At 41.0% G+C, this 22,443-nt stretch overlaps 2 protein-coding genes across 3 annotated transcripts in view; both read left to right on the top strand.

Annotated features, from left to right (window-relative positions):
• LOC120557797 (polymeric immunoglobulin receptor-like) overlaps positions 1-3,921 on the top strand; it is a 47,793-nt gene extending 43,872 nt beyond the window's left edge. For both annotated transcript variants that reach the window (XM_039798420.1, XM_039798421.1), the window contains 2 exons: positions 1,522-1,568; positions 3,179-3,921. In XM_039798420.1, the coding sequence (XP_039654354.1) occupies positions 1,522-1,568; positions 3,179-3,457 (326 nt within the window). In that variant the 3' untranslated portion in view covers positions 3,458-3,921. The remainder of the gene's footprint in view (positions 1-1,521; positions 1,569-3,178) is intronic.
• A 6,865-nt stretch (positions 3,922-10,786) lies between these two features.
• On the top strand, positions 10,787-19,449 carry LOC120557795 (polymeric immunoglobulin receptor-like). Its single transcript, XM_039798419.1, has 8 exons — positions 10,787-10,898; positions 12,398-12,697; positions 12,958-13,263; positions 13,392-13,712; positions 15,381-15,470; positions 17,990-18,085; positions 18,450-18,502; positions 18,919-19,449. Exons 1-8 carry the CDS (start codon positions 10,787-10,789, stop codon positions 19,219-19,221), a joined length of 1,581 nt encoding a protein of 526 aa, XP_039654353.1. The 3' UTR covers positions 19,222-19,449.
• Positions 19,450-22,443: the final 2,994 nt, after the last annotated feature.

Below are 22,443 nucleotides of genomic sequence, written 5' to 3'. Positions count from 1 at the left end.
GGCTGATCTTTAATGCAATATCTACATTTCCCATTATCAGCAACCATTCATCCAATGTTCCAAAGGCACATTCTGTTTATTAATCTGGTATCATTTTTAAAAGGCTAAGTGAGAAAACATTGGAGAATCCTTTTGCAATTATGTAAGCACATAATGTAATCTGAAATCTGCTGCCCTGGTTAAAAACCCGTGGTACTGTCTACATGGAGTGGAATGATTCTAAGTGACCCCAAACTTTTGACCGGTAGTGTATATCTTTTCTTTAAAGAAACTATTGAGTTGTGTGAAGTCACTCAAATTGTTCAAACTGTAAAGATGAACAGTTTGTAATTTCTGTATTGGTGTTTGACGCTAGTGTTTTTACTCTCAGCGTGTGTTCTGAGTGACAGTCACTACGTTTACATGCAGCCAATAACCCGTTCAAAACCGGAATATTAGCAATAACCCGGTCGCGCACGGCCATGTAAACACCGGCAAAAACCCGAATATGCTCATGTTCCGGTTTTTAAAAACCTGAATATGCTACCTGGGTTACCCCTTTTCTAACCCGAAATTTTGGTCATGTAAACGCGTATCGGCATATCCCCATCAAAAGGAACATTGATTTGTGTTCTGCGCATGTTCTATTCACAAGGAATCTTGGTCTTTTGAGTAGAGGAACTTCTTGTATGCGCCAGAAAACATAGTTATAATAATAATTATATACTATAATAATATAGTTATATATATGTCAATGCAGAAAACCTGCGCGCAGTATACCGGAAGTAAACAAGAAGTAGAGGTAAACATGGCGAGACGCAGCACAGCACCACACTTTTGGAGCGAGGAGGAAACCAATTTCTTTATTAGTGTGGTGAAAACCATGAATATAATGTCTTTTGTTGACGGCAGAAAGTACCGAGATAGTGAGATTTATAAGAAGGTGACCGAAAAGTTATTGTGTCTTAAGGTTGTCCGTACGTCCAGACGCTAACCGTGCGTCGCCGTTTACGTCGGGATATTGCCAATTGATTACAAATTCCATGTATACAGGAGTAACTCTCTCTGCTCATGCATGTAAACGGGTTATTCCGAATGTTTCAGAAACCCGAATAGTGACCTTAACCCGACCATAACCCGAAAATTGACAGCTTGTAAACGTAGTCAGTGTGTGTTATCTCAGGGAGGAGTGTTTTGAGGTATAAGTTGTGTTGCTGTGAATGAGTTTTGCAGGAGATGTGAACTGTTTAGTTCAGGTGACTGTTGGTAGGGCAGACTGTAGTTTGAGTTTTGCACATGTGGCTTCAGTTGTGACCAGTGTCATTTAGCGATAAAAAAAAAAAATGTAATCAATGAATAATTACAAATATTTTTTAAAAGTCTTAAAATCAGATTCAAATAAACCTCCACAGGTGTAACTGTGTCAACTCTTTCCTGGTCAGTCGTACAGTAGGTCCTGCTGTGATGAGACGGATTAGTGTACAGAAATTAATTCTTAGTCTCTTTTGCTCGTTACAGTAATATCTTTCATTCTCTTGGCAGGATTTCAGCGTTCAGAAAACACAAGAACTGGAGAACAGAAAAATGAGGTTAGTGTACGTGTTTGTGTGTGTGTGTGTGTGTGTGTGTGTGTGTGTGTGTGCATTCATATTTTCATAATTAGGGGACCAACAATTAGTATATACCAACACATACACATGTTTGACATAGGGCTGGGCAATATATCGATATTATATCAATATCGTGATATGAGACTAGATATCGTCTTAGATTTTGGATATCGTGATATCGTGATATGACATAAGTGTTGTCTTTTCCTGGTTTTAAAGGCTGCATTACAGTAAAGTGATGTACTTTTCTGAACTTACCAGACTGTTCTAGCTGTTCTATTATTTGCCTTTTCCCCACTCAGACATTATCATTACTAATGATTATTTATCTAAAATCTAAGTGTGAAGATATTTTGTTAAAGCACCAACTGTCAACCCTAGAATATCGCCGCAACATCGATATAAAGGTATTTGGTCAAGAATATCGTGATATCTGATTTTTCTCCCTATCGCCCAGCCATAGTTTGACATCATCTTTGCTGCATAGATAGTTATGTCACTAAGCTGCATTTTTCTATACAATATTTACAAATGGATAATTTCCAGCAACAGTCTTCTCATTTCACTACAGTGAGTCTACAGTCATGTTTGCAGCTTTGTAAGGCTTTACTTATGCGCAGCAGTGCTTATGCTAAACACTAACAGGGCAAAATGCTATGATGACTATTTATTTGCAAGCAAAGGAGTTATGAAATCAAATGTTGTGACTGGGCTAGAGAAAATAAACAGTACAAGCTACATCATGCAAAATTAGAATTAGAATAAAGCACTAATGTAAAAGTCACCTATGTCATAACAAAAAGCCCTTACTTAACCAAATATATCAAGCCAGCAATGTTAAGCAGGGTTTTCCCTAACATTATAAGGCTTAGGGGCAGCACCCAAGCTGTTTGAATGAATGAATGAATGAATGAAAACTTTATTGAACAACAATCAACAAGAGGTGTTCAAAAGGATAAAAACACAATAAAGCCCAAAGGCTTGTTTCCATTGTGGTCCTTAGTTTGGGGCAGCACCTAAGCCTAATGAACTTAAAATCAATGTGAGCATCAAAACTAACTAAATGACTTTCCTCAGATCCAAGGATTATAGTTGGTCCCCAGTGGACGTCTTTAAACTGTTCTAGCTTTTTCAACGTTTAATAATATTAATTAATAATAATGGTGCAAAATGATATGAAATTGCATGTTTATTTTAATTGGAAAACATTTTCTTGAAGGCAAACCCCTAAATTCACCTCTAAATTCGTGCAACTAAGTCTTTCACAAACCATGGAAAGCACTGTTAAGTTTTTAATGTCTGAAACGGGCCCTAAAGGGAGTTTTGTAGCTGCCTTCAGTAATGTGTACATTTACATTTTAATATTAGTTGCCTTGATGTACAATTACAAAACCAACATCAAAGTAAACATGGAAGGCGCTGCATTATTATGCTCATTTCTAGGGCTACACAATGGTCAGGTCAGAAATCGTATTAAGGGAAAACAAAGCATCTACAGCCATGCTAGAACCTCTGCCACTCTGGTTAGTGTTTAATGTTAGAATCACATATGAACTATTCCTCCTGTGTTTGTCTTTGTTCTCTGGAAGGATGGTGCCTATGAGGAGATACAGGAGCGCCCCCAGAAGCCAGACTCAGGAACTGCACTCAACAATATTTATGTCACAGCCAACGCTCCCACAAACCCCTCTGCCTCGCAGCATTACTCCACGGTCAACTTTCCCAACAGCTCTGGAGAAGCTAGTGGTGACACATATTCTACTGTGTGGGACAGCGGCCATTGTCCCGCCCAGTCTGCTGTCAATCATCCATCCAGACTTCCTGAAGACCCTTTCTATTCTACTGTCAACAAACCACAGCAGCACTGAGACCAGTCCTGACACTTAGTCACAGGGTTCACCAGGCCTCTAACCAGCACTACAGTTCAATACAACATGTCCAACTACCACCTCAATAAGGACCACACAACTCAATCAACACCTCTGATCTATATTCATCAGAGGTGTCAAGTAAAAAAGTTCAAATACTTTGTTACCTTACTGAAGTAGACATTTTTGGTATTTATACTTCACTGGAGTAATTATTTTACAGCAGACTTTTTACTTCTACTCCTTACATTTTCACGCAATTATCTGTACTTTTTGCTCCTTACATTTTAAAAATAGCCTCTTTACTCCTATATAGACAACCATACAAGGGTAATTGTTACTAAGCCTGCCCTGCACCAATTTTCTTGTATAGTTTTGTTATCCTACATCCGTTGCCCTCACAGATTCCTGCAGCTAAGCTTGGATGAACATTTACATTCCAATAAAGGCTATAGATAACATGCCTCTGAAGTTTGACTTTTTTTGCACCATTACAATACTTATAGGCAACTAGTCATCATATATTCTGCTCCATGAAATGAAGCTCAGTGCAAATTCTTTCAGGAAGACGTCATTACCCCAGTCACTACTCCATTCTTAAATCAAATCAGCTGTTCAAGAAGTGACGTGTCAGTTAAACCAATCAGACTCGACCACGAGATTCAAGGGCCAATCACAGCCTTACAACTCTGCTTTAAATCTGTTCTCTCCTTGTGCTGTCAGCTGTCGTTTCAGGCAAAGCGCTCGTCTTTTGTCTGTCGGACAGCTTCATGGATCACTTTCCCTCTCTGTTTGGTGTGTTTATTTTGGTGATCGCTATGTCGGATTCCGAGCCTGCTCTCGCTTCGGACCCGTTTCCTGTACTCTGCTGCGTCGCGGGCGATTCCTTCGTTCTCCGGACGGCGTTCGCGGAGCTTCCGCGGCCCCGGCTGCCCGCTCCCTTCCGGATGGGTCGGAGTTGCTCCTTCGGGCGGCTCCGTGATCGCGACGTCGTGCCGGCTTCGGTTTTGCCGTCTCCTGAGCTCCGCGAAGCCGGCCGTCAAGTTCGGTTCTCCGTCGGATCCCTCGCCCTCGCCTCCCTCGTGGCGCCCCGCGGTCGGAAACGGACCAGGAAGGCGGATCCCTCCCTCGGCGCCCCGCAAGCCCGCGGCGGTTCCTTCGGCCGCGCTGCTGCCCGGAGTTCCAAGTGGGTCGTCGGACACAAGCCTCATTCGCTTCTCTCCAGTCTCTGGCGGCTCGTTGCAGTCAATCGAAGCCACGACCGGAGGCCGTTGAAAGCATTCCAGCTGCCGCTGGTTCCGTGACCGTCGGGCTGCTCTCTCCTCCGCTGCGCTGCCGGCGCTCTGCTCCGCCCAGACGGGCCCGTCGGCCCAGGCCAACGCTGCCTTTTCTCTGGCAACTGCTGCTTCGGCTCCGTCCCCCGGCCTTTCGGCGCCGGTGCCCTACCGCCAGCCCCTTCCCTGTCACTCTGCCTTCTCTCCAGGAGCTGGCCCTGTATTAAACCTATCGCCCCTGCATCATTATCTAGATTCCTCTAGGGGAATATGTGTGAATATGAATGTATATGAGACAAGACTTGGCTGCGTCTACTTTGAAAACTTATGATTTTGCTTGGCGTACCTTCTGTTTCTTTTGTGTTTGTATTTCTGTTCCTCTTAAACCCGTTCTTACAAGCAGCATTTGTGCATTCATTTGTTATTGTAGCCTACTGACACTCGCAAATTTAAGTTGCAGTATACTCGAGGTTTGCTCGCCGGCGTTCAGTTTCGCATCCGCTGTTACGACCCGTCGTTTCCGAGCATTTTTTCTAATCAGGCCGTTAAGTTGCTGCTGAAAGGCATTTCCAAGTCCCATCCTTCTCCCCCCGATCCGAGGCAGCCTATCACTCTCGGTATTTTGCACGCTATGGTCTTGGTTCTTCGGGCGGGGGTGGTTTCTCCCTACGTTGACTCCGTACTGGAGTCCGTGTTTTTGCTGGCTTTTTATGCCTTTCTCAGATGCGGCGAATTTACTACCCCTTCTAAATCTTTTAACCCTGATAGTGATGTTACTTTTTCTGATTTGGCTTTTTATCCTGGTCATTATCGCTTATCTCTCAAACATTCTAAACGCGGTGGCGCTTGCTCGGTCCTCGTCGCCCGCACTGATACTTGTTTTTGTCCCTTCAAATCCATGCTAAACTATTTACTGTTGCGGCCTCGCACTGGCTCCTTAGCGCCTCTGTTCCTCGTCCCCGGGGGATTTCCCCTGTCGAGAGCTTGGTTTGGGCTTCATCTAAAGCTCGTTCTCCTTAGAGCTAATATGTCCCCTCAGCATTATTCGGGCCATTCGTTTAGGATCGGGGCTGCGACGACTGCAGCTAACCAGGGCATATCTTGTGCTTCCCTGCAACTGCTGGGTCGCTGGTCATCTGCTGCTTACTCCTCATACATTCGTCCAGACGTCGACGACCTTCTCACCATCCAAAGATCATTGAAGCCTTGATTCTGGTGAGCATGCATATAACTGGTGGTGGTGTGTTTTCACGTCTCTGTTATTGTCTCATTTAGGATGTTGTCCTGCTTGTGTCACATTTATTCTTTGCTTGTCGTGGTTCGTGGCCTGCATTGCACTGCCGGTCATCGTGCCATGGTTCTTCAGACTGGTTAGGTTTTTACTTTGTTTGGCCGGTATCGCCATTCCGGTCTCCGCACCGAGCTTAATAACCTCAGTTAGGCTAGGGCTTTATTTGGTTTTGGCCAGTATTGCATTCCGGCCGCGTACGAAGGTTACTGAATATGCTTGGGACTTTATTTTGCTTGTTGCTGGCCTGACTTGCCACCCCGGCAGGTATGATGTGATTTGTCCTGCTGGTGCAAGGCGTGGCAGTGGAGTTAATTCCTATATGTAGTGGTAGGGCTCAGGGTTTTGTATCGCTTATGTTTGAGTAATTGCTAGAAATGTGTTTCTATGTTTAGTCAGTCGATCATTACTTCTTTCTGTTGCCCGTTTCTTTGTTACATATTTTCCTGTTTTCATATTTACCTTCGAACAAGTCGGTGTTGTAGGTGCCCAGTTACGTACCACTCGAGTAGGTCCTCAGTCTTGGTCCTGCTGTTGTCTGATAGGGGTGGTTCCCCTCCATATACCTGGCCCTCGCGGTGCACGGGCCTGACTTGCCTCTCCGGCGGGCATGCCGTGCTTGTCTTGCTGTCCCGGCAGATTTGCCTGCCTGTGCTGCGTCCCAGGGGAGATGCCGTCGGTATGGCGGCCTGAGTTGCCGTTGCCGGCTGGTGTTGCCGTTGCCGGCTGGTGTTGCCGTTGCCGGCTGGTGTTGCCGATGACTGACTTCCAAGATGCATTTTGCCTGCTGTATTATGGATGGATCATTGCATTTGTTTTCTACTTCCAGATCCATGGAGGTGCTGTGTTATGCCGGCCTGTGTTGCCGATGCCGGCCTGAATTGCCGATGCCAGCTGGTGTTGCCGATGCCGGCCTGAATTGCCGGCTGATGCGGCCGATGCCGGCTGGTGCGGCCGATGCCGGCCTGTCTTGCCGATGCCGGCCTGTCTTGCCGATGCCGGCCTGAATTGCCGATGCCGGCTGGTGTGGCCGATGCCGTTCTGTCTTGCCGTTGCCGGCCTGAATTGCCGATGACTGCCTTCCAAGATGTATTTTGCCTGCTGTTTTAGGGCTGGATCATTGCGTTTGGTTTCTCCTTCCAGATCCATGGAGGTGCGGTGTTATGCCGGCCTGAATTGCCGATGCCGGCCTGGATTGCCGATGCCGGCCTGGATTGCCGATGCCGGCTGGTGTTGCCGATGCCGGCTGGTGTTGCCGATGCCGGCTGGTGCGGCCGATGCCGGCCTGTCTTGCCGATGACTGACTTCCAAGTTGTATTTTGCCTGCTGTTTTAGGGCTGGATCATTGCGTTTGTTTTCTACTTCCAGATCCATGGAGGTGCGGTGTTATGCCGGCCTGGATTGCTGATGCCGGCTGGTGCGGCCGATGCCGGCTGATGCGGCCGATGCCGGCTGGTGTTGCCGATGACAGACTTCCCCGATGTATTTTGCCTGCTGTATTAGGGATGGATCGTTGCATTAGTTTTCTACTTCCAGATCCATGGAGGTGCCGTGTTATGCCAGCCTGATTTGCCGATGCCGGCCTGTCTTGCCGATGCCGGCTGGTGGGGCCGATGCCGGCCTGAATTGCCGATGCCGGCTGGTGCGGCCGTTGCCGGCCTGTCTTGCCGATGACTGCCTTCCAAGATGTATTTTGCCTGCTGTTTGAGGGCTGGATCATTGCGTTTGTTTTCTACTTCCAGATCAATGGAGGTGCGGTGTTATGCCGGCCTGACTTTCCAATGCCGGCTGGGGTTGCCGATGCCGGCCTTAATGGCCGATGCCGGCTGGTGGGGCCGATGCCGGCCTGAATTGCCGATGCCGGCTGGTGTTGCCGATGCCGGCTGGTGTTGCCGATGCCGGCTGGTGCGGCCGATGCCGGCCTGTCTTGCCGATGACTGACTTCCAAGTTGTATTTTGCCTGCTGTTTTAGGGATGGATCATTGCGTTTGTTTTCTACTTCCAGATCCATGGAGGTGCGGTGTTATGCCGGCCTGGATTGCCGATGCCGGCCTGGATTGCCGATGCCGGCTGGTGCGGTCAATGTCCGCTTAAGTGGCCGATGCCGGCTGGTGTTGCCGATGACCGACTTCCCCGATGTATTTTGCCTGCTGTATTAGGGATGGATCGTTGCATTAGTTTTCTACTTCCAGATCCATGGAGGTGCTGTGTTATGCCGGCCTGTGTTGCCGTTGCCGGCCTGTCTTGCCGATGCCGGCTGGTGTTGCCGATGCCGGCCTAAATTGCCGATGCCGGCCCGATTTGCCGCATGTGATGCCGGCTGAGTTGCTGGTGCGGCCGATGCCGGCTGGTGCGGCCGATGCCGGCTGGTGCGGCCGATGCCGGCCTGACTTGCCGATGCCGGCTGGTGTTGCCGATGCCGGCCTGAATTGCCGATGCCGGCTGGTGCGGCCGATGCCGGCCCGAATTGCCGCTTGTCATGCCTCAGTGTTTGCCTTTCTGTGTTACTCCGTGCCTGTGCTGCGGGAATTATTTGCTTCCGTTTTGGGGGTGTATCACTTAACTGATATTTTTATTTTCAGATCCGTTGCTGCAAGAGGTAAGCCTTAATGTGTATATGCTAGTTTGTATTTAATCTCTACCGTTAAGAATGCATGTTACAGTCTACATATTAAATGTGTTATATCTATAATTCCCGTCACGTTTTGGGGGTTATGTTCCTATTCCCTACCCCTTTTTAAGAAGATTAATTCGATGGAGTCCAATCTCCAAAAGACTTTGTACATTCAATATCATACAGTTGTACAATAAATATTTTTGCATATCTGCAAACGAAGTCTCTCCTGATTGAAATGAAGCTCAGCGCAAATTCTTTCAGGAAGACGTCATTACCCCAGTCACTACTCCATTCTTAAATCAAATCAGCTGTTCAAGAAGTGACGTGTCGGTTAAACCAATCAGACTCGACCACGAGATTCAAGGGCCAATCACAGCCTTACAACTCTGCTTTAAATCTGTTCTCTCCTTGTGCTGTCAGCTGTCGTTTCAGGCAAAGCGCTCGTCCCTCCTCCTCCCCTGCCTCCTCCGGTAGTTGTGTTTCTCCCGGCTGTCCGCTCCGTTGCCTCTTCGGTCCAGTCTCTGGTCTCTTCACCGCCGCCACCAGTGTCTGGACTCCATCGGGGGTTATGTTTCTATTCCCTACCCCTTTAAGAAGATTAATTCGATGGATCCAATCTCCAAAAGACTTTGTACATTCAATATCATACAGTTGTACAATGAATATTTTTGCATATCTGCAAACGAAGTCTCTCCTGATTGAAACACGTTAATGCTCAGTAGTACGCATATATGGTTCTTTAATGTATTTGCATTGTATTAAAATGTGTTATGGCATAAATGCAGCTGAAACAGGTGCATCCCAAATTTTTCAACATTAAAATTTTAGTATAACATTAGTCTATTATAGCCTTTAGAAAAATGTTGTTTTTGTGGAGGTGGGGTAGTGCACTATAGGCCCGTGTGGGGCGGGCTAAGCTTTTGTCCTTAATGGCATTTTTTGCATTTTACATTACTTTTACTTTTATACTTTAAGTAGTTTTGAAACCAGTACTTTAACACTTCTACTTGAGTAAAAAGCTTGAGTTGATACTTCAACTTCTACAAAGGTCTTTTAAACCCTAGTATCTATACTTCTACCTGAGTAATGAATGTGAAAACTTTTGACACCTCTAATATTCATCAATAATAAGAATTAATCCAGGACAGTTGGATTTGATTGCATACATGTGTGCTTGTCTCAGAATAATGTAATTTATATATATTTTATTGATATTGTTTTGTGTATTGAGTATATTGTTTTATATATTGTAGAATATGTATTGAAATATCTAGGTATTTCTTCTTTTTGAAAAACCTTTTTTTTTGTACCAACATAATGCGTTTTTACATCCTGTCACTTGTCTTTTCAGTATCTTTCAATATTGTATTTGAATTACAAAAACATGCCTCATGGTGATATTAAACAAGGTTTACTATCGCATCGAGTAGTCTTCTTCATCCTATAATTGATATTACAAATCGTATGTGTTTATCCATATGATGCACATTGCACACATAATTTGGGAGATATGAATGTAAGATGATTGCAGAAGTGACACTGATCTGTGTTTTTGTTTATTATTTTTAAAGAAATGGCAGAGCAGATTCCGAAAACAAATCCAGTGTGGTAGGGTTTACAATTTTATGGTAAAATCGGTATCGGCACTGAAAAATCCAAATATGTCGATCCCTAACCCTGACCTGCTTTATAATAAAAAATACATGGAAATCTCACTTTTTAAAGGCCGTTAAATATATATTTTCCAGTTATATTATCACATCCATTTTTCTTCAAAACAGTGAAGAAAAGAACATTTCTCCTACCTTTTTATCTACCTGCCACTAACTTTTCTGACTTTAGAGGGGTCAAAGGTCATCCCCTAGAAAGTAAATAGTTCACGTAACCCCCCCAAAACCAATAAATAAACAATAAATCATTTAGTAAAGTCTGTATAGCCCAATTTCGGATTAGGAAGAATGGGAACAATGTGCAGTGGTATAAACAAGAGCTATTGATATGTTAATAGATGGATTGATTCCTGTACAAGCTGCTGGGATTGATATGGTTAATGCTGTAATATGCTAAACTCAGTGACAATAAAAGAGTGATTGGTGGAAGAAGATGAGGAGGGCGGGCGGGCTGTGCAGACCCTGAATATCAACCGACAGATGGAAATAGGAACTGACAGTAGAGTAGAGAATAGTCTCACTGAGGATTTCAGCATCCAAATCAACACAATGAGGAACTTTCTTCTGATCTTTCTCTCACTGATGATTACAGGTAAAAATATGATTACTGTCTGACTTTGATAGATACCTGTCACAGCCTCTTAAGAAATCCAAACCAACAGATTTCAACACATCCTGTGGTGTGTTTTCAGCTACTCTGAGTGTAATCCTTGACTTTAACACAGCTCACAGTGTCAGTCTTACTGCAGGACTGGTTCACAAACTAAAACCAAGAAAATAAATAAGTCTACTACATAATTAATATTAAAATTAATACTCATTTTATTACATATATTTTCAGCTTCTCATAAGGGAATTTATCCAACACGGATCATCTATAGTCTGTTCACACCGGTAGTATTTCCTGTAAATATGCAACTTTCACTCTTTTGAATTTGATATAACCTACAGCCTGTTCATGAAACATCCCTTTCCTCTACTTATCTTATTTATTTATGTATTTTACAACTGAAGAACATGTAAATAGAGGTTGCTTGTATTAAACAAGGATAGAACAAGAATTCTGGATGGAGAAAACACAAGCAGAAGTGAAAGTCTTCTTTTGGCCATTGTAATAAAAAATAGCCTACATGTTCAAAAGGACCAAACAGGTGCAGAAACAAACTGTTGAAAACAATTCAAGCTGCCTTAACCGTGGCAGCAACATACAGGAAATACACTGTTCTGTATATAGATGTTATAGCAGGATTATTAGTGACAATGGAGTTAATACAATTGAATAAATAAAAAACACTAGGTGTTTAGAGGGCTGTATAGATATTTGTTAATTTATGTGAATATTAAGCTATTAGACCTATGTTTGTGAATACATTACATATTACTGAAGAACCATGGCCTGTATGACCTCCTACTGAGAACTATGAGAGATTTACAGACTTATATACCCAATGAAAAGTCTGGCACTATGCGGCTTAAAAATGCTGGCTTGCTAGTTTTCAATATTTACATTTTCATGAGTTCCAGTTTAATACATTACATTTTGGCCTAAAGTCTACGTTGTATGAGTAGAGAGCTAATTCAGCAAACCGCCGTCTCATTTAGAAAAGTTTCAGTGTCTGACATGGTGTGAACTTTTGTCTTTGTCTGATCTAGCGGTTGTAAAGCCAGGTCTGTGGTGACGGGAGGCATAGACGGATGGGTTAAATTCACCTGCAAATATCTCAAAACAAATAGAAAATATCAAAGTAGACAAAGACAAATACCCATACAAAGTACTAAAACTGATGAGTGGGAAAACATTAGCAGAGTTTTGTGTACCATGATACAAAAAATAAAACTCTCAGGGTGGCCATCAGACAACTTGAACAAAAGGACTTTGGGGTTTCCATGTGTGAATTTCCCCAAGGAGACAAATCTTCCCCTGACACATTACCAACCTCACATTGCTAGTTGGTAAGAGACACTCACTATTAATGTGTTTTTTAATAAACTCAATATTAAAATATGGTCAGATCATACTCAGACCGCTGCAGCAGCTCTGACATTGTTTCAGAATCTGACATGATGTGAACTTTTCTCTCTGATCTACAGGCTGGGAGGCCTCATCTGAAGTGAAGGGATGCACAGATGGATGGGTGGAATTCACCTGCAAATATCAAAAAAATAAAATATATCCAAAAGTTGACGTAGATAAGGGCAGGAAAACAATTATACAAAGTACTCAAAAGAATGTGTGGCAGACCGAGGACAGATTTTCTGTTTATTATGATGCAACAAATAGAAAGCTCAGAGCGGTCATCAAACCACTTCAACATGGGGACTCTGGGGAGTACAAGTGTAAATTTAAATCTGGACGAAACGGGATGAGTGATAAAGTGGACTTGGAAGTTGGTAAGAAATGCTGCCTCTTTTTATCACTGTCTCTCATGTCCTTTGTTAAAGCACTTTGTAACTGTGTTAAAGAGTAACTACACCCTCAGATAACTAAGGTATCAGACATGCACACTTAGACATACAGTACTACTATTGTTCTAGTCATCATCTACTGGCTAACCGAGTTACAAAACATGGAGATCATTTTGCCATAAAGCACATAGTACTAAACATGATGGAAAGATTTCACACGTTTTACCTTTCTTGTTTATTTTCAGATAAGGGCTGTCAGACACCATTTATTCAAACTGCATACAGAACAGTTAAAACCACCATCTCATGTAACAAAAGAAACTCCAGAGTCATGTTTTTCTGCAAAGAGAAGGATTCAATCTGTGAGGATATTTTATCAACAAAATCTTCTCTGAAGTCAAACGGGTCCTTCACTCTCACAGAGACCAGCAGCAGCTTCAACATGTCCATCAGTAATGTGTCCTCACAGCATGCTGGGGTCTACTGGTGTGGAGTGGAAACAGATAAAGGTTACCAAGCTGCACTCAGAAAAATACAACTGATGGTTGAAGGTGAGAAACAAACATCTGACACTTTTGGGTTTGATTTACTCACACATATAATGAAGGTGTCTCTGAAATATGATGTTAAATAGCCTACAGTTACTGATAGGCAACACTGTCTTTCTGTCTGTCTACAGATACGTTTAAGATATTCACTAAGTCTCCAACTGTTGGAGAGAATCTTCCATACTGGTGTAAATATCCAAAGAGTAGTGATGAAAAAACTAAATTCATCTGTAAAGGAGAAGATCCATCTATATGTAAACAGATAGTAAGCACTACACAGAGTAACAACAATGCTGGAAAGTTTTCTATGATGGATGACAAAGAGAAGAGAAATCTCACCATAACAGTGAGAAACGTAACAACAGAAGACTCTGGGACATACTGGTGTGGAGCAGAAAGCAATGACCCAAAACAGAGCAACCCATTCTTCCACAAACTTGTGATGACTGTCGGTGAGTCGAGTTATTTTATTTTGTGGATGTTATCTGACCCTGGTTCAGATTGTGAGGGAGTAACTCTATTTGAAGAGAAAGCTACAACAATTCTTGATCAGTGCTGGACTTATATTTAAATTTTATGAAGTTATTTAATAACTGTGTGTTTTTGATCTGTTGAGTTTCAGCCAACAAAATTCTTCCTAAATGACTACTAACAGTAGAAGTAATGAGCCCCTTCATACTGTATTAGAAGAAGCAAATATGTCTCTAAACCATTAAAGGTGTTACACAAGAGCAAAACAAGCAAAGGAAGTGGTTTATTATCTTAATCGAGGGTGGGTGAGGTAACCACAGATAACCACAGATAATAATTGTACAGTATATAACAATATTAATAATAATAACAACAGTATTATTAATTGCATTAGCTGCTCCTTTTATAAACATGCTGCCAGAACTGTTAATGATTCTGTTTCCTCTACAGACATGCATCATTTACTGAGGACAGTTACTGTCATATGATTTCTGTGATCAGCCACTTTGAGAAAGACATCACTTTTTTTTTTCTTTTTTTTTTTAAAATGGCAGTGAGCTGTGATATCCTGATGCTGACTGATACTTGAGCTTGTTGCTATTTATTCTTGTGTTCATTTCCTGTTCTTCCCTTTCACATTCAGAGGAGAGTGCTGCAGTGATGTGACAGACTGTATCAGCATCAATCTAAACCTATAACAACTGATAAACATTCAAGTTCCTAATGATTCCATCCACACAGATGTAGTGTCGGTCACTGTAATCGTCCCCCACACTGTACAGTAGGTTGTAAAAACACATTGTGAAGGTTAACTGAAGCTCATATGAGGCTATGTGCTGAACTATTTTTTTGTTCAGAGCAGTTGCCAGGCAACCAGTGAAGTATTCCAAGACATAACCTCCAAAAACCATCACAATTTTTATTTTAATACAGAGGTTTTTGTCCAAACACGTTACAACATGTTTATCAGTGAGCTTTAGAGGTGCTGGGAGGCTGATTTGGTAAACGTTGGACAGAGGCCAAGCTAGCTGTTTCCCTGTTTGCAGTCTTTTTGCTAAGCTAAGATAACCTGCTGCTGGCTGTAGCTTCAAATGTATCAGACAGATGAGAGAGTTGTATCAATCTCCTCTCTGCCAAAAAGCAAATCAACACATTCCCCACAACGTTAAAGTATTCCATTAAAAGGCTATATAACCCTTTTACACAGCAGATAGTAGAAAAGGAACTAAGTAATAGCATTAACAATGGCTGAAAGGGACCCAGCAACTCATGACAGTGTGAACAATATTAGGGCCCTGAAACTGAAGCAGCTGAATGGAATTCAGTCTCATTCATTTTATTATTTACACCTGGGTTTTTTCTACTGTGATGAAATGTCAAAATCTTTTTATTCAATAACGTTTGGTTGTCTTCACTCGTAAAGTTTATTCGAAACTGTTCAATAAGATTTATGTGTGTGCCTTTGTCTTTGTAACGATGAAAAATAGTTAGAAAAATAAACTGGGCGTGAACATTTGTGCTAGGTGGATGTATTAATGTATTCAGTCTAAAAGTTTTTCTTTCCATTTTTCTCACGTTTCTTTCTTTTGATGAGATGTTAATCTCTATGCTTTCATGCACAGTTTGAATGCACTTTTGTTTGCTTTCAGTACCAGCAAAAAAAACACCAACACCACCCACATTTCCTGTTTCTTCAACTCAGTCAACTCCAACAACTACTGCCTCTGCTGGGAGACATGGTAAGAGGTGGCCCGTCTGCTGCAGACGAGCATTTTTACTATTTAACCCTTGTGTTTTCCTCCCGTCGACCATGCACTTGTTGTCCAGTTTATAAAGCATGTATAGTATAAATTATCACCCAATTCTGTATTACATCTTCTTAGCCAACTTCTTTCCAACCTATTACCACTAATTTTACAATTTATAATATATAGTCAAAAAAACACATTTATATAAAATTATACCTAATTTCTGAGTTAAAAAAAGCTGAAATTATGAATTATTTTTGACTAACAGTTGCGATCAACAGGAAGATATGTTGATGGGTTATCACAGACTGGTATAAGTCAAAGTTTAGTCAGGATACTGTTTTGAAACCATTTCAATTTTTTTAATGGCAGCCAATAATCACACTTGTTGTCCTCCTTGTTGTCTGTTTTGCCTATTAATAAAGCAAAAAGTATAAATTATCACCCAATTCTGTTTTACACCTTTTAACCCTTGTGTTGAATTTGGGTCAAATTGACCCTTTTTCAATTTTTGTTTTATATCAGAAAATATGGGACGTAGAAATAAGTTCTGAAAATGTGTAGAAGAAAAATGTAACAATTTAAAATGTTGGAAAAAGCAAAAACAAACTGTGAAAAAAAAGGCGTCAAAAACGTAAAAATAAAAAAGGTTGACGGGAAGACAACACAAAGGCTAGAACACTTCATTCCAACTCATTACCACTAGTTTTACACTTATTTTTGGAATTTATGGTGAATAAACTTCATTTACATTAAACAATACCTAATTTGGGGGTAAAATAAGCATACATTATGAAATATTTTTATTATAGTTAAGATCAGATGAATCTATGTTTGTGGATAATCACTGACTGGTATATGGTAGTGATTTGTCAGGATATGGTTTTGAAATCATTTTATTATTTTTAATGTCAGCCAATAATCACACCTGGTGTCTTCCCAGGTCAGAAGTGACTTGGTCTGCTTTGCTTGTTTATAAAGCATAGAAAATTATAATTTATCACTCAATTCTGTGTTACCACTTTTATCCAACTTCATTCCAACTCATCACAACTAGTTTTACACTTATTCTTTTTTATTTACGGTCAACCGACCTCATTTACATGAAATTATACCTACTTTCTGAGTAAAATGAGTTGAGATCATTAGTTGTTTTGGATTAATGTCTGGTATGTGACAATTATTATATCCCCAAGTTAAAATGAACTGATGCTATTGTATTCACAAACAACGGAGAGCTAACAAAAAGGAAAAAAATAATTTACAGAAAAGTCTCCATTTAGGAAAAGACACATCAAAGGTATTATAACAAGAAGTTAACAAAGCTGTAGTTTGAAGTTGTGTCTGTATGTTTGTATTTGTGTGTGTGTGTGTGTGTGTGTGTGTGTGTGTGTGTGTGTGTGTGTGTGTGTGTGTGTGTGTGTGTGTGTGTGTGTTTCGCATAACGTGTGTTTGTGTGTGCATGTGTGTCTGTGTAAATTTTTATGTCAGGACAATAGTGTGATATATTGCAGGTCTCAGCTGTTTGTGTGTGTGTGCGTGTGTGTGTGTGTGTGTGGGTGTGTATGCATGTGCGTGTCCACGTCTGCATGTACATGTGTGTCAGTGTGTGTGTGTGCGTGTTCATCTGCTGAAAAGAACAGTAGTGTGATCTATTGCCCTATGCAACGGGTGTGTGTGCATGTGTGTGTGGGTGTTTGTGTGTGTGTGTTCATCTGCTGTAAAGCGCAATAGTGCCCCATTGCACCACCGGGTCAAAATTGACCCGGGAAGACCACAAATGCTATAAAATTAAATAAAACACCCAAAATTCAATGAAAGTAGTGATCATTAATTTTACTTGTGAAGAACGTCATTGGGAACCACCCATGTTATTTTTGGTTAATTTGGTTGAAATAAACCCATATTTCTGATAAAGAAACTTTGAAAACGGGTCAAATTTGACCCGAAGACAACAAGAAGGTTAAGTTCTGTAAATTCCTCTTAGATTCATCAACACAGACACTCCTGGATAAAAGTACTAGAGGTGTAACTCACAACTTTTATTACAATGCAATATTATATTAATTCTTTGTGATATTAGCAATTGTAGCGTTATCCAGTCCAAGTCTGCCATGATAAGATTTTGATTTGATGCAATTCAGGGGCCTGCCATCACAAAAAGCAACTCAATTAGGATTTGACCATTTTATCACAGAGATCTTCCAGCGATTTAAATGAAAAGTAAACTTTTTTGTTTTAATAAAAATAATAAACACAAAATGGGAATTTCAAAATAAAGGCGCCACATCTTATAGATGCCCTTTGCTGCACGTCATCCCCTCTCTCTCCCCTCTTTCTTGTCTATCTGCACTAAATAAAAACAAATCTATATTTTCACTTGGCATTGATTATATTGGATCGTTGATCCAATTCAATGTATCAGAATCAGAGACACCTGTAGTAATGATGTGTTGACTAAAACATAAACCCATCTGGATATGTTCTTTGTTGTGTGCTTTATCTTGCAGGCGGCCCTGAGGGGATCATCACTGTGACTGTCTGTGTATCTGTGGTGGTGGTGCTGCTGCTGCTGTTTGTGCTCATTTTGATTCTTATCTACAAACGTAAGAGTTATTACTGCTTCGTGGAACACCAGACACACGCACACACGCATATGGTACACCCAAAACCACAAGGACGACATCTCCATCCTGTATGTAGGTGATGTGTAGAAAAGCCAAAGCAGACAAATACAAGACTAGAGTATACTTGTCCTGGGGATACACAGTGGTAGTTAGGTGTCCTACTCAATGAATCCAAACTGGAAAATATTAAATCATCAACAAGTGCAACTCAGTTTTTAACTGAACAGTGCATCAGGCACTGGTTGTAACTGTGTCTCAACCTGATGGAAAGTGGTGAAATCGATCCACTTTATGTCCTTCTGCTGGTTTATTGTTTTTGTTCTCTGCCTTTTCTTTCTGCCAGGACGTTCAAAAAACAAAAGAAATGCAGCAGCAGCAGCCCAGCACATCAAAGAGGTTAGTGCATAAATAAAACCCAGAAGTATACTTAATATACAAAACAATACCTATATTGTTTTATACTGTGTTAGAAGACATGGGGATTCTTTAAAATACTAAATACAATTTGTATATAGGTCTGCTAAATTGATCTTGTTTTCACAACAGAGAAATATAATACTGAAAGTTTAACACATTTAAAGTTTTTATTTGATATGCACAAGGAAACTTAAATTGTACAGATCTGTAATATTTATTTTAAGCTGTGAAAGTTTATATATAGGGGACAACCTACACAGCAAAAGGTTTTATTTCTTATTCAATTTTATCCTAGACAGATTTTAAATCATTTACTCCTGGCTTTACCTGCTCTGATGTTTGCACTACAATTAAATAGTTGTAATTAAATGTATTTTTCATTCTTCCCTGAAAAGGAATATATCTACGAGGAGATACAGGAGCACCCCCATCACCCAGACTCAGGAAATGCACCCAACACGATTTATGCCACTGCCAACTCTCCCACAAACCCCTCTGCCTCGCTGCATTACTCGACCGTCAACTTTACAAACTGCTCAGACAAAGCTGGTGCTGAGACACTGCTCACCAAACCCAGCTCCTCTGCCTGTGAATATTCGACTGTGAAAAACAGCCAAAGTCAAACCTCCTCTACTGTCAACCAGCCTTCTTCAGAGGATCCTCTCTACTCAACAGTCAACAAGTCACGGGAGCAATGAGGAAGGATCAGTCTGGTGTTTTTACCATGGAAGATTTCAATGGACAAATGGGAGAAATTCTGATCCAACAGTATCTGTGTTTATTCAGCTTAAAAACAATTGATAAGCAGGCTAAATAAAGAATGGCTTCATAAAGGCGGATAGATGTATAATACGTTGTTTTAAAAAGCTACCTTTGCATGTTTTATATTCCAAATAAAATCAGTCTCGGCAATAGACTTAAGTGTGTTTAAGACAGGTCGGGTGAGTTTCTGACATCGACACAGAGCCCTGACACACTGAGGACAGTCCACACAGGGACAGAGAACGCAGCGAGTACTAGTCCACAGCGAGGTCCGGGCGAGCCACCTTCACCCCGGCCCTTTCTGTTTCCGTTCCTCTTTCTCATGTGTGGCCACGAGGCAGTGGAATGCCCTTCCCATGGAACAGATCTTATGTACAAATTCTCACACGTTCTCATGCCTAACAAAGAGTTGGTTTTGAGTAAGCAAGTTTGCACACATCTATGAGATACTGTATATGTGAGTGTGTGCGTGCGGGTGTGTGTTTGTGTGTGTGTCTCGCTGTGAGAAATCAAGACCATCAAAATCACCATGAGTGAGACCGTGCAGCACGGGTAGGAGAGACTAGACCGCCACCGCGGTACCGACTCATCGAAGATCCAGCAGATCAGATAAGCAAAGCCCATGACGTGTTGTCGCCATAGTAACTGCAAGCAACGGTGATTAGAGTATGTTGAAAGTGAAACTTTTCAAGCTGAAGCCAAGAAGCGCTCTATCATTAGGCTACATTCAAGTTAAAGTGGTGGGAGAAGTGGTTCAACTTGGAAATTGCAACCAGGACTCAGCTCTATTAACCTGACATTACAGTGCTTAGCCTGTTTGTTTTGGGGATGAATCTAATGTGCTGGTGTTTCTGGTTGTTACATGCTGCAAGGTGTAAAGGTGTAAAGGGGAATCTAACTCCATAATGGAGTGGATAGGTTTTGAGTATAATGGTGAAAGAAAAGGACAACATAAGTTTAAGTACTCCTCCACAACTCCTCCATATCACAGAGAACACAGATGGGATGAGTTATATTTTGAATGTGCACAACGTTTTGAACATGAGCAGAAATCTTGCTCAAACACATCTGAAATATTACAGTCCAGGGGTTTATTAATTCTTTAAAATGAATGAATGTATCATTGAGGTGAATAATTGTCATATGCACGTTTAAGGAGGTTACTTCCCCAACAAAAGATACAAAAGAGGAGGGAGGAGTAAATGATGCCTAGGCTACATGTGTGCTGACTCAGATACAATTAGAAAAGTCGATCCAAAGGAGAATAAATAGATGAAAGCAATACAGAATAGAGGTGTTGAAATTAATCAAATAATCGATGCATCGAATCGTGGACATGGGCGATGCTGCGTCGATAATCGGCAGGCTCATAATCGATTATTTCTGTTTACAATTTAATATAGGCCTAACAACATTTCTGTTTACATATTCTGTTACGTTTTGCACATTCAGGAAGTGCCATGTGCTCAGTGCTGTAGTTTTATGTATCCAGTTTATTTAGTATTAGAGCAATGCAGAATGTTTTGTTTTTGAAGCTTGAAAAGCTATGAATTAAATATCCTACATGACTTTAATAGAAAAATGTATTTGACGAGATATCGAATCGAATTGAATCGATGACATGATAATCGTAATTGAATCGAATCGGGAGATCAGTGAAGATTCACACCTCTAATACAGAATGCCTAAGAGCCGGGTCTGTGGTGACGGGATGCATAGACGGATGGGTTGAATTCACCTGCAAATATCCCAAAACAAATGGAAAATATCAAAGTAGCAATAGCAGAGTTTTTGTGTACCATGATACAGAAACTAAAACTCTCAGGGTGGCCATCAGACAACTTGAACAAAAGGACTTTAAGGAGAATTGGTGTGAATTTCCCCAAGGAGACAAATCTTCCCACACACAGAGAAGCTCAAATTGCTAGTTGGCAAGAGACACTATGTGTTTTTAATAAATTCTATATAAAAATATGGTCAGACATTTTTTTATTAAGAAAACATAAATAAAACATAAACAAAAATGATAACTTAGAATGTAACAACACAACGCACATGTAATGAATAACATTTTCACAGATCAAGCCACTGATTTTTGATTAGAGATTGAATCCTTAAAGACCTCAAATATCAGAAATGTAAAGTTTGGTGCCATTATTATTAACTTCCCAAAGTATGGTGACATCTTCTCCCAAAATTTAGTTCTGTATTCTGTCACGATCACTTTTGGTTATTGTAATGTATGTTATATGTCTTCAGCTAAACAAATTAGCAGAAATGGAAATCAATCTGCCATAAACAACGGATTACAAGACAAGACGATATAATAGATGGATAAACCACACACTGTACTGTATCAATGAGACGGCATTCATTTCAAGTGTTAGTGATACAGTTTGCTGAGTTTGCTTGTTAGTGTCATATTAAAAAGCTTTTAAAGTCCTTCCTTAAATTCTTGCTGTGTAGGCACTATAAAATCCAGTTTAGTTACTTACTTACATTTTGCATTCTTCTTTTTATTTACAGATAAGGGCTGTCAGACACCATTTAATCAAACTGCGTACAGAACAGCTAACACCACCATCTCATGTGACAAAAGAAACGACTCCAGAGTCATGTTTTTCTGCAAAGAGAAGGGTTCAATCTGTGAGAATATTTTATCAACAAAATCTTCTCTAAAGTCAAACGGGTCCTTCACTCTCACAGAGACCAGCAGTAGGTCCAACATGTCCATCAGTAATGTGTCCTCACAGCATGCTGGTGTCTACTGGTGTGGAGTGGAAACAGATAATAGACGTAACAGAGCTGCACTCAGAAAAATACAACTGGAGGTTAAAGGTGAGAAACAAACATCTGACACTTTTAGGTTTGATTTACTCACACATATAATGAAGGTGTCTCTGAAATCTGATGTTAAATACAGTTACTGAACAACACTGTCTTTCTGTCTGTCTACAGATATTACTAGCTTCACTAGGTCTCCAACTGTTGGAATCTCACATACTGGTGTAAATATCCAAAGGGTGCTTGGAAATTCATCTGTAAAGGAGAAGATCCATCTATATGTAAACAGATAGTAAGCACCACACAGAGCAAAACTGGAAAGTTTTCTATGATGGATGACAAAGAGAAGAGAAATATCACCATAACAGTGAGAA

Source organism: Perca fluviatilis, chromosome 4 (genome assembly GCF_010015445.1).
Source record: "Perca fluviatilis chromosome 4, GENO_Pfluv_1.0, whole genome shotgun sequence".
Lineage (NCBI taxonomy): Eukaryota > Metazoa > Chordata > Actinopteri > Perciformes > Percidae > Perca > Perca fluviatilis.
Note: the sequence above shows the minus strand (reverse complement) of the source record. Positions and strands in the feature narration are given on the sequence as shown.

What these genes read in the sequence shown, in the direction of transcription:
- LOC120557795 (XM_039798419.1), top strand. Translation starts at nt 10,787, where the DNA reads ATGGAAATAGGAACTGACAGTAGAGTAGAGAATAGTCTCACTGAGGAT. An exon ending in AATACAACTGATGGTTGAAG is followed by an intron (nt 13,264 to 13,391) that starts GTGAGAAACAAA and finishes GTCTGTCTACAG; the next exon opens with ATACGTTTAAGATATTCACT. An exon ending in TTTGATTCTTATCTACAAAC is followed by an intron (nt 18,086 to 18,449) that starts GTAAGAGTTATT and finishes TCTTTCTGCCAG; the next exon opens with GACGTTCAAAAAACAAAAGA.